The 13,977-nt window shown below is 50.3% G+C and overlaps 1 protein-coding gene across 1 annotated transcript in view; it reads right to left on the bottom strand.

Moving 5' to 3' along the window:
- Nucleotides 1-967: 967 nt before the first annotated feature.
- REXO1 (RNA exonuclease 1 homolog) overlaps nt 968-13,977 on the bottom strand; it is a 62,430-nt gene continuing 49,420 nt past the window's right edge. Inside the window, exons 12-16 of the mRNA XM_034755083.1 lie at nt 11,705-11,815; nt 10,700-10,815; nt 9,699-9,837; nt 6,212-6,332; nt 968-4,782 (exon numbers count right to left, since the gene is read on the bottom strand). Of these exons, the coding sequence (XP_034610974.1) occupies nt 4,694-4,782; nt 6,212-6,332; nt 9,699-9,837; nt 10,700-10,815; nt 11,705-11,815 (576 nt within the window). The 3' untranslated portion in view covers nt 968-4,693. The remainder of the gene's footprint in view (nt 4,783-6,211; nt 6,333-9,698; nt 9,838-10,699; nt 10,816-11,704; nt 11,816-13,977) is intronic.

The raw sequence follows: 13,977 nt of genomic DNA, 5'->3' as shown, positions 1-13,977 counted from the left end.
CCAGCCGTGGCTGCGGCACAGGGAAGGCCGACGGTCCTGTTGAAACAGAACCCTGATCACCAGCCCCCTTGCTCGCCGGAGCCCCTCTCTTGCAGTCCCACCAGCTCCAGCTGGGCTCGGAAGATAGCAGCATTGGCCCCAAGTCAGACTGATGTGAGATGTAGAAGTAAAACCAAGCTGTTGGGAGAGTTAATGACAGAATGTAGCCCAGTGGCCTCAGTTATGAACTGAGAGGGGTAGGGGGCGCTCTGCTGGATGGGACAAGCCCTGCTGACAACTCACCATGTTTAAACAGCCTACAGGGGGGTTAGGGGCAGTTGATGCTGTTTACTGAATATCATGCCTGGAGTTTCGATTGGACTCTGTGTTCTTCGCTTTTTAGCCGAACCTGTTGTGTGCGGTGCTGAGAATGGATGTTCCACCCCAGAGCTGGCTGCATGTCAGTCATGGGTGAAACAATCCTTCACTCCCTACAGTTTGCCTAGTGCTTTGGGGGTGTTTGATGAAAGCTAACGTCACCCTTTATCCTCCAGCAAGAAAGAAATTAAATTCCAGGCAGTTTATGGGGTGGAGGGTCTCTCAAAGGACCCCTGACAGCAGGTGCTCAGTACAGACACCGAGAGCCCTAGACATACTTAGCCTAGTGGCCTTGTCTCAAATTTACCCTCTTGTGCCGAGCATTACATGGTGGTTACCACCCACTGCTCTGCATGGAGCTGAAAGGACACTGTTTGCAATGTACTTTGCAACCCCAGGAGATGACGGGTGCTATTCAAATATACAGTGGTGCCAATTGTGTGATCCGGATCACTTTCAGGGCTGTGCCGCAGGAGAAGTTCAGCGAGCAACGGGCAGGGCTGTTGGGCATCTCCCACCCATGGTATTGAACGGACAAGAACACAGCAACGTCAGAGGAACAGTTCAGTGGTGGGAGCACATAGGAGCCCCAGAGCGATCAGCCCACGGGTCTATTCAACACCTTTTTATTAAAAAGAATTACAAAAAGGAACAGGTTACAATGTTTAGATACAGTCCAAAATCTATCCCCTTTGCTGTTACAGTGTCCCAGGAGCTTCAAAGAAAGAATTACTGCAAGGGGGCAGACCCCCATGCCAGCTGGTTACCTGCGGCAGCATCTACAGTACACCACATTTCCGGGCGGGAGGTGGGGGGGGGGGGAGAGAACACAGGCAGGGGGGAGGAGATAGAGTTAGTAACAATACAGTGACCAAGAGGCCTGATTTTAATCAGCACAGTGATGACTGGCACCCCAGAGCTGCTTCCTGAAATGGACAGAGTGGGAGGAAGAAAAGAGGGACTGCAAAAGATATAAAGCAACGTGGAATATTCCAAGCCCCTATAACGAACACGGCCAGAAATCTCATTTTAGACCGTCGTCCAATACAGGCTACAACTGAAGCCCATCATGGTGGATTGAAAATTGAAGGGGGAACGGAAGGAGATCCATCATTTCTGCTGCTGGAAACCTGGCATCAAATGCCTCTCACAACAGGTAAGAGGACTCCATCCTCTAGCCATTAATGAGGGCAGCTCATCCCAGTAGATGTGCCTTCTACCCCTCCTCTCACCCACCCACCCCGCCCCCCATTGCTACATGGGCCCACACGAACATTGGGCAGCAGGCCCAACTGGAGAATAGCAGCTGGAGAATCACCCGTTATGCCATTCACCCTCACGGGATGGCGTCCACTGAGGGGTGGGGATGTCCATTGCCCGGGCCACTTCTGCTCTGGAACAACGACACTTGGGCCTTCCTGGGGGAAAGCAGCCGGGGCCACTTCCCAGCTGGGGCGTGAACAAAAAGCGGAGGAGTTCCGGCCTAAAGGAAAAGCTGACTAGAAAGACGTCCTGAAGGCAAGAACCTGCCTCGAATCCTGCACTGCTCCAAGCTTTATTGCTAAACAATGCTCGCCCCTTTCTATAGCCAGCAGAACAGAACCAGACTGTCCACACTGGCAATCCGGAGGAGAAGCTCATTAGCAGTAAAGATGGTGTAACCTCTAAGGTGTAGTTCCTAGGAAGTACCTCTGGTGGGGAGAGGGCAGGAGCAGAGAAATCCATTCTTCCCCAGTAAACTTCCTACACGGCCCCACCCACTAGCAAAAGACAGGCCTTGTGAACAGCAGCGTTTACTGCTCAGTGCCTCAGAGCCTGGAATAGCAGGTGGCAGAGCCGGAGGGCAGCCTGCTGTGAAGAGTGGTGGGGGACTGAGGACACCCCTTTACGTGTATGCCTCCCACAATACAGCAAGAACCCAATTCAGCAACTCCGTGCTTAGCAGAGGGTCTGCGCTGAGCGAGGGGCTGGGACATGGCCTGTTACCAACAGGGGAGATGGGCCAAGTGCACTGGATGAGCCACTTGGGGATGGATCGTCAGAGAAAGTGGCTCAAGTCCCGTTAACTCTGCTTCCAACCACAAGCAGCCGGGAAGGGCAGGGAAGTGATGGAGCCTCCGGCTAATGGCTTTGCTCATGATTGCAGGTTTCTAAGGGCAATGCTGCAAACGAAGAACCATCGTCACCCCACCCAACTCCCAGTGCAAGCAGGCACATGGGGAAGAGATGGGAAATTCGGCAGAGGCTGCTGTAGGTCCAGGGAAGCAGCAGGGTTAGACAGTCTGTAGTGAGGTTATAATCTATGAACGGTAACGGAAGCTAAAATAGAGAGACTTTAGGTGGGGAAAAAAATACATCTCACAATGGAACACAAGGTATCAGGGGCAAGTTACTCCTCGGGACAGAGTTCATCTGTCGTATTTACAGCCAGCCACTTTATAAAGGGAACAATGCAGCAGGATGTACTGTAGTAATGCCAATCCCACACATCAGTCTGATCACCCTCCCGCCCCACGCCCACGGTGCTATGGCCCCCAGGGAGCAGACGGTCTGTAGGGCAAGGCCCAGTGCGGGCAGCACTAGGGGAAGAGAGGGTGTGAGTTAGTCACTCTAGAACGTACCCCCTGGGGCTGCAGAGGCCTGGAACAAACGGACAGCAGCTAGCGGAAGCGATTTTCCATTCTGGTCACTGTATGTTAGCTGACGGACGCAGCGTAGGCAAAGCAGCGTTCTGCCCTTCGGAAAGCCAGCCAGGGCTGGGCTCAGCTGCTGCGCTGATCTCAGCTCAGACGAGATTCTCTCTCTCTGAGCCCTGAATGCAAAGGGACTAGAAAAGGGGCGCCACGAATATGGTACATTTAAAGTCAAGCCATCAAGCCCTTGCTATTCCTGTGCACTACTGGTTTAGAGTTACGATTCATAAATAAATATTGATAGTATATTGAGCGAGTATAGAAACGGATGGGGGGGGGGGGTTGTAAAAGAGGAGAGAGAGGAAGAGAAAGTGAACTGGGGGATTTAAAAAAAAAAAAAAAAAACACCCCAATTTCCGTGAAAACCAGTTTTAAAAAGCCCTATTTTCACCTATTGCTTTGATCTTGCTAAGTCAGTCCCCAGCTATAGGGATCAGTCGGCAGGGACCCCTGAACGTTTTCCTATCCAGTAACAGCCAGTGCTACCACCACCCAGCTCCCATTGGCAACCCTTGAGCCTTGCTTCGGATCAACACAATGGAGGTGCTCTGGCAGCTGAAGGGGTGACCCTGGAGGGAGCCAACTCCTGCCAGCCTGCAGTCACCCAGAGGATGCAATGAGGGGCACTTGCTGGATGCCACGACCTAGCCAGCCAGAGTGTAGATCAGCCCCTATAACATCACCTGTCCCCCCCAACAAGTTAATAAGTCTAAGTTCCTCCTGTCCTTGACAGCTGTAAGTTGCTCTATGGCTTCGCAGCCTTCCTCACAGTCCTGTCCACCTTCCTGCTGTATCACTGAAACTGACCAGCAGCAGGTGGTGATGGCAGCCTAGCTGTGCATGGAGCATAAGACACTTCTGGCTTCTTCACCTGTTGCCACCCAGGATCTACAGAGCCCTGCACTTGTTCAGAAGGATCTGGGCACAGCAACAGAGTCTGGTGAAAGTCATCACCATCCCTCCTCCTCCTCTTCTGCCCAGTGTGGCTGTTTCTATTCACTGCGTTTCAGGGGCATGCCATACTCCCTTGCAGTGGGTTCTTGCTACCATCCCTTCTGGGAGACCCAATTCTCTCCCCACCAGCCTGTCTGCAACTCACATGCCAGCTACCAAACATTTCCTGTTTCACACCCTTCTTACCCAACTTTTCTGTCTGTTTCCCACTGTCCAGCCACTGGGGGCAGCTGTTTGCTTCAGAAGACAGAGGCAGATGCTGTGCCACCCTTCAAATCTAAATCAGAAATAAAAGAGTTGTCTACCTTTAGCTTCATAGAAAAGATCATTTCAGATGTATCCACCGTGCCTCTGAACGCTTCTCCTAGAGAATAAAGAGTCTCTTTCTGGCTGTACTACTCAAAGCAGCCTTGCCATGCCTACAAGGCAACTACCGCATCACAGAGCATCTCTCTGGTGGAATCAAGAGGATCTCAGAGCTACTACCCGGCCACGTGACCATTGCCAGCTGAGAGCCTGTACCCTGTAGCTGTGCCAGCAGCAGTGTCTACGTTCCATAGATACCAGCAAGTGCCTAGGGGATCTGGAAGATGGCATGCTGCTGGGTACAGGTGAGCAGTGTTACGCTGAGTATTTATTGCACTGCTTCAAAGAGGCAGAGGAGGAACAGGAGAGAGAACGAACACAAGTCATCGTTTCACTTTAGCATCTTCTTTGATTTTCCAGATCATCAGCTCCATGCAAGCGCTGGCGTCCTCGCTGGAGTCATGACCTTCCACTGGGAACGAGAGACACAAGTGCCACAGTTAGCCACAGCGGGACAGAAGGGACAGGCGTCCTAGGCCCGGCTCCTGGGCCCAGATTCTAGAGTACATTAGGGGTCCAGGTTCTATTAGAAGGTGGGGGGATTAACTCAGAGACACTTAATTGGGAGCTAGTGGCCTCAAAAGCCCCTGCAGTTACATCATGAGCATTGCTCTAGTTGCACTGGGGGGGGGGGGGGGGGAGGAGAAAGAGAGATTCCATGGTTCAAACAGAGAAACAAAGTTGTCGAGTGACAGCTGTTCTACGCTGAGCGTAGCCCATCCTTGGAGCACCTCATTTCAGAGGGAGGCCTCAGGACAGTCTCCTGGAGGAGTCCAGAGCAAAACGCAGCAGACACAGTTACACTCTTCAGGGGGAACACTGAGCTGACAGATGCCAGCAGGAATTTCACACACCCGAGAGCAGGGCAGAAGTACCAGGGGGGGTTATGTGGCTCACGCAGCTGAATTCCCCTGACATCTCAGCACCACCATCGGCTCGCTAGACCCCTCTGCACAAGGAGCAGGCAACCGCTGACACTTGCCTTACAGAAACTGGATGTGGGGCCGGCAGACGCCTCAGAGGAGGAGCGCGCCCTGGAGCCTGCACCCGCCCCATCAGAATGGCCTGACTTTGGCACCAGAACAAGGCTCAGACTGAGGCATTCTGAGCCTGACAAAAGCGGAGGGGTGGAAAGGGTGGTTTAGGACCTGATCTCACCCCTGGCTCCTCAATTCTCCCCTGTCTGAAAGATCAAGCGAGAGCTCTGAAAAACATCCTACTGCTCTGCCCTGCAAGGTTATTTATGTAGTGCTGAAAACATCCAGAGTGCTTAACAACAGCCAGGCCTGAGAGCAAGATCCCTGCTCAAAGGGATTTACAGTCTAGAGGCCGCGATGGCTCCCATGCAGTTAGACAGACACGTGAACAGGACTCACTACAGGCTCGCTACGTGGGCTTTCAGGAGAGGCGCTGCTGTGCTTTAGTGCCTGGGCTGGTCTCAGCGTGAATGGGGACATGACTTGCAGCTTCGAGACGGGGGAACAAAGGGGAAGGGTGGCTCAGGAGACGTGGGATCGAGTCCCAGCCCTGCTATAGACTGCCACTGGCCTTGGGCAAGTCACTTACTCTCTGTGCCTCGTTTCCCATCTGCAATGCAGGGACAATAACGTTTCCTTTCTCCCACCCTTTGTATCGTCTTGCAAGGGTGAAAGGTGTTTGGGGCAAGGACTGTCTGACTAGGAGTTTGCACTGCACCTAGCACGATGAGGCCCCAATCTCAGCTTGGTGGGGCACACGTGGTGGTAAGGGCAGAAGGGGAGAGAGGAGTGGAGGACCTCGCAGTGTAGGTGGAATTAGATGGGAAAGCAGCGTTCCCGTTTCCCCAGTCTCTGAAGTCTCACCATTGTCTTGGATGATGCGCTTGAGGTAGTCGGCCATCAGCATCCGAAGTGCTCGTTTGTAAGGCAAACCCAGCCGGTGGGGAAAGACAACTGCAGTATCCACCACTGTGTTATGGATAAGCTGGGAGGGGTGGGGGAGAAAAACAGGGTGGTTTGTTTTCCCTCCTCGGAGCAGTCAGTGCATTAACTGAGATTAACCACACACCCCAGGTAAGACCTGGATTGCCCTCAGATAGGACCTTGATCGCCCTCATATACGACCTTGATCACCCTCAGATACAACCTCCACAACACTCCCACCAAACCAGTTCCACAGGCGGCTCTGCCTGAGGTGAACCGAAGTGTCCTGAACAGCACCTTCTGCCAGCCCGGCCAAGGCACTAACTCCTCTCCACGGGCAAAGCTCCTTCTATCCAAGGATCAACTCAGCCATTAAAACTCCTCCGAGCAACAGGGCCGCTCGTCCGTTTAGCCTGGTGCCAGAGACGCTCCCATGCTTCTGGAGGAGTCTTTTCACAGCTTGTTACACCGTCAGAGCAGCTCCTGGAGAGGGGTCCTTTGACACAGAATGAGCTGTGCTTTGGGCCATACTTGGATTTAACTCATTACCCACCACACCTCTGCACAAGCAGACTCTTGCCTCTTTTAGAGACAGGTCCATTGGTTTCTAAGCTGGAGCTGGGGCTTTGGAAGGGAATCACTTATGAGAGTTTCAAATTAGCTTGAATGGTTCTGTTCCTGCTCTATCTGCAGATGGATTTAAAGAGGGTTGGATAATCTGAGCGCGTGTGTTGTTTGTAGTTAATGTAGGATGAGACAGGGTGAGCAGATCCTATGGGCAGGGCACAAGCAAATCACTGCAAAGGCCGGGAAGGAATTTCCTGCCACTCAGGTATATAACAGGGGCAGAGAGTTCACTTGCCTCTAGTATCAAGCATTGGCCAGAGCTGGAGTCAGGATAATGGCTAGATCAGGGGTCAGGATAATGGCTAGATCAGGGGTCAGCCACCTTTCAGCAGTGCTGTGCCGAGTCTTCATTTATTCACTCTGATTTAAGGTTTCGCGTGCCAGTCATACATTTTAACGTTTTTAGAAGGTCTCTTTCTATAAGTCTATAATATAGAACTAAACTATTGTTGCATGTAAAGTAAATAAGGTTTTTAAAACGTTTAAGAAGCTTCATTTAAAATGAAATTAAAATGCAGAGCCCCACGGACCGGTGGCCAGGACCCGGGCAGCGTGAGTGCCACTGAAAATCAGCTCCCGTGCCACCTTCGGCACATGTGCCATAGGTTGCCTACCCCTGGGCTAGATAGTGGGGTGAGTGCTTCAATCCGGCATGACAGAGCCCATGTGCTTTTGAAACAGCGTGTGCTTAAATCTGTTGGAGAGCTAACATTCTCTGTGCTGGGGCTATGAAGAAGCCAGGGTGAGAGAGAGGTTAAGTATCATACGGACAGTATAGCCCTGAGACTGAGGTTAATTTGTACGTCGGGCCAGCGAGGGCGACTCCTGGAGGGCTCTCTTCTTTAGGTTTCTGATTCACGACACAGGATGACGTGAACGGGCCTTTGACTCTCCAGCCGCCCGTCTGCCCCTTACTTTGTCTAGGCACTTGCTAATGTTGCGTGACAACTTGCAACTTCCTCGTTAATCGTTTCATAGCTGAGCTATGGAAATGCTTTAGAACAGCTGCAGTTTAATGGAAACAACCTGCCGCGCTCTTTGAAGTGTAAAACTGCCAAACATTATGGATAATCTCCTCTCTGGCACAGTCACGGCTGGCATCAGCCCAAGCAGAATAATTACTTATGGAGATCAGGGAGACAGAGGAAAGGGGATAATACAGCTTTAAATATAAAACTGAAATGCTATTGCTATTTGAAGCTTGTTGTGGCCATTATTGGGATGTCTTCTTTACTGCCAGAGCCTTTAGAGATTATGACTTTGCATGGCACTGCCTGTAAAGCTTTGCTATATTGCTTTTGGGTTCGTTCTCTTGGCAGTTTCTGTGATGCTAAGAGAAAATAATGACTTTAAGAGGCCAACACAGTCATCTTGTGCTGATGAGACCGTAAATGATTTTTTTTTATTGTGATTACTGATACTTTGAGATCCTGGGAAGGAGGGTGGTATAGAAAGGCAAAGAGCTTACAGGCATGAACGCAGTAAACTTCCCAACACCCCCGTGAGTTAGTAACTATTACCCCTTTATCAAATAGGGCTACGTGGATAAAGGATGGTCTTGTGATTTGTGGGCTTGAACCAAGTGCCAATTTGCCAGACTTCCCCTGACCTTGGGGGAGTCACTTCGTCTCTCTGTGTTTCCATTTCTGTACAGTGGGACAATGGCCCTGCCCTGCCACACAGGGGAGTGGTGAGGATGAAAGACTGAGGAGCTCAGATCATAGAATATCAGGTTGGAAGGGACCTCTGGAGGTCATCTAGTCCAACCCCCTGCTCAAAGCAGGACCAATCCTCAACTAAATCATCCCAGCCAGAGCTTTGTCAAGCCTGACCTTAAAAACCTCTAAGGAAGGAGATTCCACCACCTCCCTGAGTAACCCATTCCAGATGCTACAGTGATGAAGGCCAGAGAAGCACCTTTGGGCTTGTCTATACTCAAAATGCTACAGCAGCACTGCTGCGCCGATACTGCCTATCCGTCGGCATAGGCAACCCACCTCCCTGAGAGGCAGCAGCTCGGTTGACAGGAGAATTCTTCCATTGACCTAGCCCTGTCTACACTGGGGGTAGGGAAGTTTAACTACACTATTCAGGGTGCGGATTTTTCACACCCCTGAGCGACATAGTTAAGCCAACTTAATTTGCTAGCATAGACCTGGCCCCAGATAGACAGTAAAGTCAGTGGCAAACCTGGGGCTAGAATCCATGAGTTCTAGTAGCCAGTCCTCTCCCTCCCGCCCAAAACTCTTACAAAATTAAATAATTCATGTGAACGCAGTCTTGGTTTCAGGAGACAGTTTGACAGGCCAGCCCTCCTCTGGGGTGGTTCCATGACAAGCCTCCAGGGGTAAAAGAGGGGTTTCCTCTTTCCACGGCTCATCCAATCCCTGACCGCACTGCTGAGCGCATCAACAAGGGAACAATCTGGGCCACTGGGGATGGTGTTTCTCCTTTCTAACGATGCCTGTCAGCTTAGAGCTCACTCAGGGGCTTAATGGCATACAACCAATCCCCTCCAGCCTCTAACCACTACACCACACTCCACAGCTGCCTCATGGATAGCTCACAGTCTCACAAAGCAACCCCATTCAGTCAGACAGAGCTAGAAGGTATCCTTTGGTACAGATCACTAGTGACTTGAACACTGCTTGTGCCCCTGCTCAACCGATCTGGCAACCTCCAATGGCTCATACAAGTCTCTACTGTGATCTTCTTGCTTTCATGAAGACAAACTCTTTCTGTAATGGTGAAACGGTAAACACAGATTAAAGGAAAGGAAGGAGGGGACAGGGTTTGTTACCTTTAGTGCAAATAAATCACTTTCCAAGCTGTGTCCTATCAAAATCGTGTCTGCGCTGAACATGTTTAATAGAACAGCTTGCACGTCTCGCAGGGTGATGCTTGCGTTCTCCAGGTCCTCCTCCGTCACACCTGAAAACCTGCAGTGCGACAGCAACAGAGGGACTTCTCCTTAGTGGGGCTGAACCTTCCATGCCCTAGCAACACCCACACATTTGAGGCAATGAAAACTTCCCATTCTCAAAGTTCTCAAGAAGCTTTCAGCCAACTGATTCAAACCATTGAGACTTGGCGCACGACATGGTGACAGAGGCACTTGCCCCCATTACTGAAACAGCTCTTGTTTAAGACTGCAGTTCTGGTGCAGAGGTCCTGGTCTTTGTGGTAATTGTGATTCACGTCTGAGACGCTTGCAGCGGCAGCTCCTTTGCCTTCAGAGCCTTGCGACTTGGCCCACATGATCACTGGGTCACTCGGGTTTGGTGCATCCGCTCCCCCTTCCTCCCCCCATAGAAGGAGATGGGCAGGCAGATGCACCAAAGTTGAGTAACGTTGTGACCTCATGGGCCAGGTGCAGCCCCACCCTGCTGCGGCAGGGTGAGCTCACTCTTGCAGGACCCCTGTTCCTCCACTTTCCAAGACACATACATAGCAAGTAAGTGGCTGGGCTTGAGGGGAAGTTTTCATGCCCTCCGTATGAGAGGAAAAGCAGCCACGAATGAGCTTTGCCATTTCAAATTCTAATCATAAGCCACACGCGGCAGAGGCAGCGAACTCAGCTGCTGGGGAGGAATGGCTGGAGGGGACTTGAGAAATGCCTTGTCATCACTTCTCGAGCCAGCTGCAGATGGTGCTGACAGGCTAGGGGAGAGAAGCCATGCCGAGAGATCATTGTTGGGCTGCTGAAGTCATTTATTATTCAAAACTCTCCCCAGAAAGCCGAGTCAAGAGCCTTTTTAATGGCTCCGGCCATACTCCATCCAGGGGAGGGGTTGCTCTTACCTGGTGTTGTAGTCCACCACTTTGTTGTCCGGTTTGACAAAGGTGTCATAGACCACTTTCAGGTCCGAGTTGATCACGGTTACTCTCGTCAGCTCCAGTCCTTGCTTGGTGTAACACTGTCAACCCCAAACAAGCAAAGAGAGCTGGTCTTAGCCTGGTGTTTGCAGTCCAGGTCGTGGTATTTATGTGCCACCCCATTCATGTTAGCACTAGCGTCTCCTGAATTACGACAAGTTATGCTGCTGCATGGCTGGCTGGCATACACTGGCTAACACGGCTATTTTTCAAAAGAAATTTATCATTTTAAGTATGAACAGCAGCTGATCAATTAAAAATACATCTCTCACTAACCCCCAGAATGTGCTGTGACATCATACAGCCAGATAATCACACGGTCTGCCAAAGGAAAAAAAGAAGAGTCTTATTTGATGCTAAATATGGCAGGTGAAGGAGAAGTATCTAGGAGGTGTATATGTATACCACAGCATGGCCTACAGACAGGCAGGTCTACAGTACGTGATCTCTGGAGCACAGCATCAGGGGAGAACCAGTTATTCATGCAGCAAGGTAACCTTCTGGTATAAATATTAATAAGAGTTCCACAAAGAGGATAGCTACAATTTATAATCCACTTTTTAAAATAATTTGATACGCAGTGATCCTGAACAGGCTTGCTCTTAACAAACCGTATCAAAAGGATGCTTAAAAGCACTGGATTAGATCGTCCTGATCAGTTACATCCTGAGTCCTGGCTCCTCTTGCAAATGGATTAGAATGTACTGTTCCCACTGCTGATGGATAAGACTCCCACTCAGAGAGTAACTGTTGAACAACATGCAGCATCCCAAGTGTGGCTTTTATTCTTCTGGGAGACTGACAAGCAGAAACAGATCTCTACAGGAGAACGCTGCAGAGAGCTGCCCTGTTCCACCCCAAGCTTCCCACCGGCCCTATTTCATGTGTATGTTCCCCTTCCAGTTAGGATTTCTGCTCCCGGATACCCACCATTTCACAGTCTAAAGCGTAGATCCCTGGATAGCCATTGGTAGTAGGCAGCTTCTCAAAAGTTTTCACAAAACCCTCCAGGTTCTCCTTCCGGCCATCTTGGACATGTTGCTTTAAAAAGAAATCCACACACACTTGTAAGACAAAAGCAAGTTCCTGAAATCCCATCACAAGCCAGACACAAAACTCAGAACTAACTTTCCAACAGATCAAATCTCAGATTCAAATTTCTTTACATTTCCAACAATTACAAACGAAGAATAGGATTGGCTGGCAAAAGGTTCCAATCGAGCAGGTACCCTATAGAAAGGCAGCAATTACACAACAGCCAGCGATTATACAATTGTACAGGAAAATGTTTCATAAAGCAACAAGCGACCAGCTTGGCTTAGCAGTGAAATCCCTGCTGATCTTAAACACAAGAAAGAAGCTTACAAGAAGTGGAAGATTGGACAAATGACCAGGGAGGAGTATACAAATATTGCTCAGGCATGCAGGAGTGAAACCAGGAAGGCCAAATCACACTTGGAGTTGCAGCTAGCAAGAGATGTTAAGTGTAACAAGAAGGGTTTCTTCAGGTCTGTTAGCAACAAGAAGGTGGTCAGGGAAAGTGTGGGCCCCTTACTGAATGAGGGAGGCAACCTAGTGACAGAGAATGTGGAAAAAGCTAATGTACTCAATGCCTTTTTTTTTGGCCTTGGTTTTCATGCACAAGGTCAGCTCCCAGACTACTCCACTGGGCAGCACAGTATGGGGACAAGGTGACCAGCCCTCTGTGGAGAAAGAAGAGGTTCAAGACTATTTAGAAAAGCTGGAAGAGCACAAGTCGATGGGGCCGGATGCGCTGCATCCGAGGGTGCTGGGGGAGTTGGCTGATGTGATTGCAGAGCCATTGGCCATTATCTCTGAAAACTCATGGCGATCAGGGGAGGTCCCGGATGACTGGAAAAAGGCTAATGTAGTGCCCATTTTTTAAAAAGGGAAGGAGGAGGATCCGGGGAACTACAGGACCGTCAGCCTCACCTCAGTCCCTAGAAAAATCATGGAGCAGATCCTCAAGGAATCCATTTTGAAGCACTTAGAGGAGAAGAAAGTGATCAGGAACAGTCAGCATGGATTCACCAAGGGCAAGTCATGCCTGACTAACCTAATTGCCTTCTATGATGAGATAACTGGCTCTGTGGATGAGGGGAAAGCAGTGGACGTGTTATTCCTTGACTTCAGCAAAGCTTTTGATAGTCTCCCACAGTATTCTTGCCAGCAAGTTAAAGAAGTATGGACTGGATGAATGGACTATAAGGTGGATAGAAAGCTGGCTAGATCGTCGGGCTCAACAGGTAGTGATCAATGGTTCGATGTCTAGTTGGCAGCCGGTATCAAGCGGAGTGCCTCAAGGGTCGGTCCTGAGGCCAGTTTTGTTCAATACCTTCATTAATGATCTGGAAGATGGCATGGATTGCACCCTCAGCAAGTGCGCAGATGACACTAAACTGGGAGGAGTGGTAGATATGCTGAATGGTAGGGATAGGATACAGAGGGACCTAGACAAATTAGAGGATTGTGCCAAAAGAAATCTGATGAGGTTCAACAAGGACAAGTGCAGAGTCCTGCACTTAGGACGGAAGAATCCCATGCACTGCTACAGACTAGGGACCAAGTGGCTAGGCAGCAGTTCTGCAGAACAGGACCTAGGGGTTACAGTGGACGAGAAGCTGGATATGAGTCAACAGTGTGTCCTTGTTGCCAAGAAGGTTAACGGCATTTTGGGCTGTATAAGGGGCATTGCCAGCAGAACGAGGGACGTGATCATTCCCCTCTATTCAGCACTGGTGAGGCCTCATCTGGAGTACTGTGTCCAGTTTTGGGCCCCACACTACAAGAAGGATGTGGAAAAATTGGAAAGAGTCCAGCGGAGGGCAACAAAAATGATTAGGGGTCTGGAGCACATGACTTATGAGGAGAGGCTGAGGGAACTGGGATTGTTTAGTCTGCAGAAGAGAAGAATGAGGGGGGATTTGATAGCTGCTTTCAACTACCTGAAGGGGGGATCCAAAGAGGATGGAACTTGGCTGTTCTCAGTGGTGGCACATGACAGAACAAGCAGCAGTGGTCTCAAGTTGCCGTGGGGGAGGTCTAGGTTGGATATTAGGAAACACTATTTCACTAGGAGGGTGGTGAAGCACTGGAATGCGTTACCTAGGGAGGTGGTGGAGTCTCCTTCCTTAGAGGTTTTTAAGGCCCGGCTTGACAAAGCCCTGGCTGGGATGATTTAG

Source organism: Trachemys scripta, chromosome 22 (genome assembly GCF_013100865.1).
Source record: "Trachemys scripta elegans isolate TJP31775 chromosome 22, CAS_Tse_1.0, whole genome shotgun sequence".
Taxonomy (NCBI): domain Eukaryota; kingdom Metazoa; phylum Chordata; order Testudines; family Emydidae; genus Trachemys; species Trachemys scripta.
Note: the sequence above shows the minus strand (reverse complement) of the source record. Positions and strands in the feature narration are given on the sequence as shown.